This window comes from Poecilia latipinna, unplaced genomic scaffold (assembly GCF_001443285.1).
Source record: "Poecilia latipinna isolate Pla-1442-1.1 unplaced genomic scaffold, P_latipinna-1.0 Scaffold3351, whole genome shotgun sequence".
NCBI classification, from domain to species: Eukaryota; Metazoa; Chordata; class Actinopteri; order Cyprinodontiformes; family Poeciliidae; genus Poecilia; species Poecilia latipinna.
The window spans coordinates 46,820-50,029 of NW_015115967.1; the positions used below are offsets into that span (position 1 = coordinate 46,820).

A 3,210-nucleotide genomic window follows, 5' to 3' on the forward strand; every position below is an offset into this window, starting at 1 on the left:
CACAATGTCCGGTTGGCGAACCAACCGGACATTGTGGTGGTGGATAAAGAACAGAGGAAAGCCGTTGTGGTGGATGTAGCAATACCAAGTGACCACAACATCAGGAAAAAGGAGAAACTGGAGAAATACCAGGGCCTCAGAGAGGAACTGGAGAAGGCCTGGAAGGTGAAGACCACAGTGGTGCCTGTGGTCATCGGGGCCCTCGGGGCAGTCACCCCCAAACTGGAGCAGTGGCTACAACAGATCCCAGGAACAACATCAGACATCTCAGTCCAGAAATGTGCAGTTCTAGGCACAGCCAAGATACTGGAGGAGAACCTGAAGCTCCCAGGCCTCTGGTAGAGGACCCGAGCTCAGAGGATGAAAGAGACCACCCACGGAGGGTGAGAGGGGAAGAATTTTATATATATATATATATATATATATATATATATATATATATATATAGACAGACAGGGGCGTAGGAACGAGTCTGTCATTGGGGGAGACGCATGTCGGAAACCTGACAGATCAGTAAAAGGCTTGAGCAGAAATCTCAAACTATTGGGCCGTCAACACATCAGTAACGCGTTACTCTAATCTGACCCTTGTTTCAGTAACAAGTATTCTAACATGTTACTATTTACAATCCAATAATCAGATTAAAGTTATGCATAGTACAATGACCGTCATTCCAGGATGAACACTCACTTTAGCATTTGCCTCACAACTAGCAAGCTAAATACTCTGGTAGCTCAGACTGACTACCAGAGTATTTAGCTTGATGTGAATATTTAAGTGAACTTATGATTGTAAAGTAGACTTAGCTTGTAAATACAATACTTTGTCACCAAATATATCTACTCAAGTTCATGTAAATACACCACTTGTTTGGTGACTGTGTGTCTGTGTGATGAAGTTTAACTTATATAATCATATTCCTCTTCCGTTAAGTAATTTATAACAGAAATAATCCTCCCATTTCCTGTATCACTTGTAAAAATGAAAATAATACATACACAAATATATACATCTACCTGCACATATAGATAATATAAACCTATTTACACACACATACACAGACCTACATCTAATTGCCCAAGTCATCCTCAGCGCTTTAATTCCCAGCTAAATTCATCATCCCTGTTCATCCCTGAACCTTTGAATAATAACCATCTTCAGGCTTTTCTTAAAACACCTCATGCTTGGACTTTGCTTCAACTCTTTAGTGAGTTTATTCCAAATATTCACACCAATAACCGAGATACTCATTATTTTCTTGTCATCGTTGTTCAAACATTTAAAGTTTGAGGTTTTCTCTATAGTCATATCCCCCCACTCTATAAGTAAACCATTTTTGAATATTTTCTGGTAATCGTTTGTTTCTACCTTTGTACATAAACTGTGCAGTTTGAAACTCTACCAAATCTGGGCGTTTCAGGAGGAAAGAATCTATAAACCAGAAAGTGTGCATTTCCTGCAAAAGTCCAAGTGTGAATGCTGAATGCTTTTGGTGGAAACGGCAAAGCTTTTGAAGCTGAGATGCTAAATGCTAATGCTAGCATCCTGGCTGCTACTGGCATGTTGAATCACAGTAACATAATCCATGCAATGTGGAAAACCCAGGTAAAAACTAAAATTAGATAAAAAGCTAACAGTGTTAATATGAAGTGACTCACCTGTCCTTTCTGTCTCCAGGGTGTTTGGACAAAAACAGACATTATTTATAGGTTCTGTTAGAGGCCACTGAAACCGTTTATGGGTTTTTATGGTGTTTCATTATGGTGTAACGATAAAACATAAAATGTTTATAAAAAGTGGGAATGTTGGTATTTAGGTATTTTCTTTAAATAGGTGAATTTTGTAATTTTGCTGGGACTATTTAAAGTTTCACCTGTGAAATTGTTCTTGATGCTGAGAGAAGAACAAACTCCTGATGTTTCTGTTTTATCCTGCCTCCACTTTTCATCCTCACTGTAAATCCAGCCTCTAAAGAAGCTTTGTCACATGTTGTAATTACAAAAAATGTTTTTATTGTTATTTGTATTATTCTTTACCTGAATGAAACACATTTAAAAACTGTCATTGTTTCAACTGTGTTACTTTAAGATTCTTTCTTTTTATTTCTTCTTCTGTGGTTTTGTCTTTAAATCGTTTGCACCTTTAAACTCCCCTTTGTCATGTTGTCCTGTTATTTTTTGTCTACATACATCCAGTTTATTTATAGATTTATTAAGTTGTTTTATCATCACTATAGTAATAAATAAATCTATTCCATAATGTGAATAATTAAGTGAACTTATGATTGTAAAGCAGATTAAACTTCAGTTTTGCTATGTATTTTTACGCAGGTCTTGGAGCGGGGAGCTGATAACATGTTTTCTATTTGTTGTTGTCAGAAATAAACTGAAAACCAGCAACTCCAGAGGAATCCCATGTCACAGCCTGAGTTTTAAATAAAACCAGGCCAATCCAGAAAGGGTTACACTTGCATTGACTGTTTGCCAATTAATAACTTTTATGAAACTGGCTTCATTTCTCTGTGTAGGCATATTGTTAGATGTAATTTACCCGTCATCAGTTGGTCTCTGCGAGTGTCGTACAGCATGCCTAAGGCGAAAGGCCGACCCAAAGCCGCCACCTGCATTTCATCTGAGGACATGTTTTCAGCCTGAGGCAGCAGAGAGACAGGAAATAACATTAAGATGAATTACATAGAAATATCTGGTAGAAAGAAAAGAACATTAATAACATATCAATACTGCATCACTGAGAGCCTCTGAGGAAATGATCTGATTACCTGATGAAGGTTGATGGATCAGTTAAAATCTTTCTGACTGCTGTGACTTTCTGACTCCTCGTCTCCTTTTATCCTCATAACTCCTCCCACCGAACCAGCAGGAACTCCTTCTATGGGAAACACCTGAAGGATCATGGCTTATTGGTGGACCCTTACTTTGAAGGATTCACCTTCAAAATAAAACAGCAGCTTATCAGCTGTTGTCTTTAGCAGCAGATAAGCTGCTAATGAATGTATTAGTAATCAATGTGCGGAGTAATACATTCATTAAAGTTGCCTTTATAAATATGCCTTAGGGAGGAACCATTTTTAGTCTAAAAAGACTAACAGACACTGAGAAAACAACAGCACATGTTTAAACGTTGTTGTTGCTCAACACCTTCTCTCTTCCTCCCCCTCTGAGAGGAGATGTGCTGCCAGCTCTCCGTCTA

At 38.2% G+C, this 3,210-nt stretch overlaps 1 protein-coding gene across 1 annotated transcript in view; it reads right to left on the reverse strand.

Annotated features, from left to right (window-relative positions):
* The window catches only part of LOC106940766 (neoverrucotoxin subunit alpha-like), an 11,706-nt gene extending 8,839 nt beyond the window's left edge, over positions 1 to 2,867 (reverse strand). Inside the window, exons 1-2 of the mRNA XM_015023588.1 lie at positions 2,780 to 2,867; positions 2,551 to 2,650 (exon numbers count right to left, since the gene is read on the reverse strand). Of these exons, the coding sequence (XP_014879074.1) occupies positions 2,551 to 2,641 (91 nt within the window). The 5' untranslated portion in view covers positions 2,642 to 2,650; positions 2,780 to 2,867. The remainder of the gene's footprint in view (positions 1 to 2,550; positions 2,651 to 2,779) is intronic.
* Positions 2,868 to 3,210: the final 343 nt, after the last annotated feature.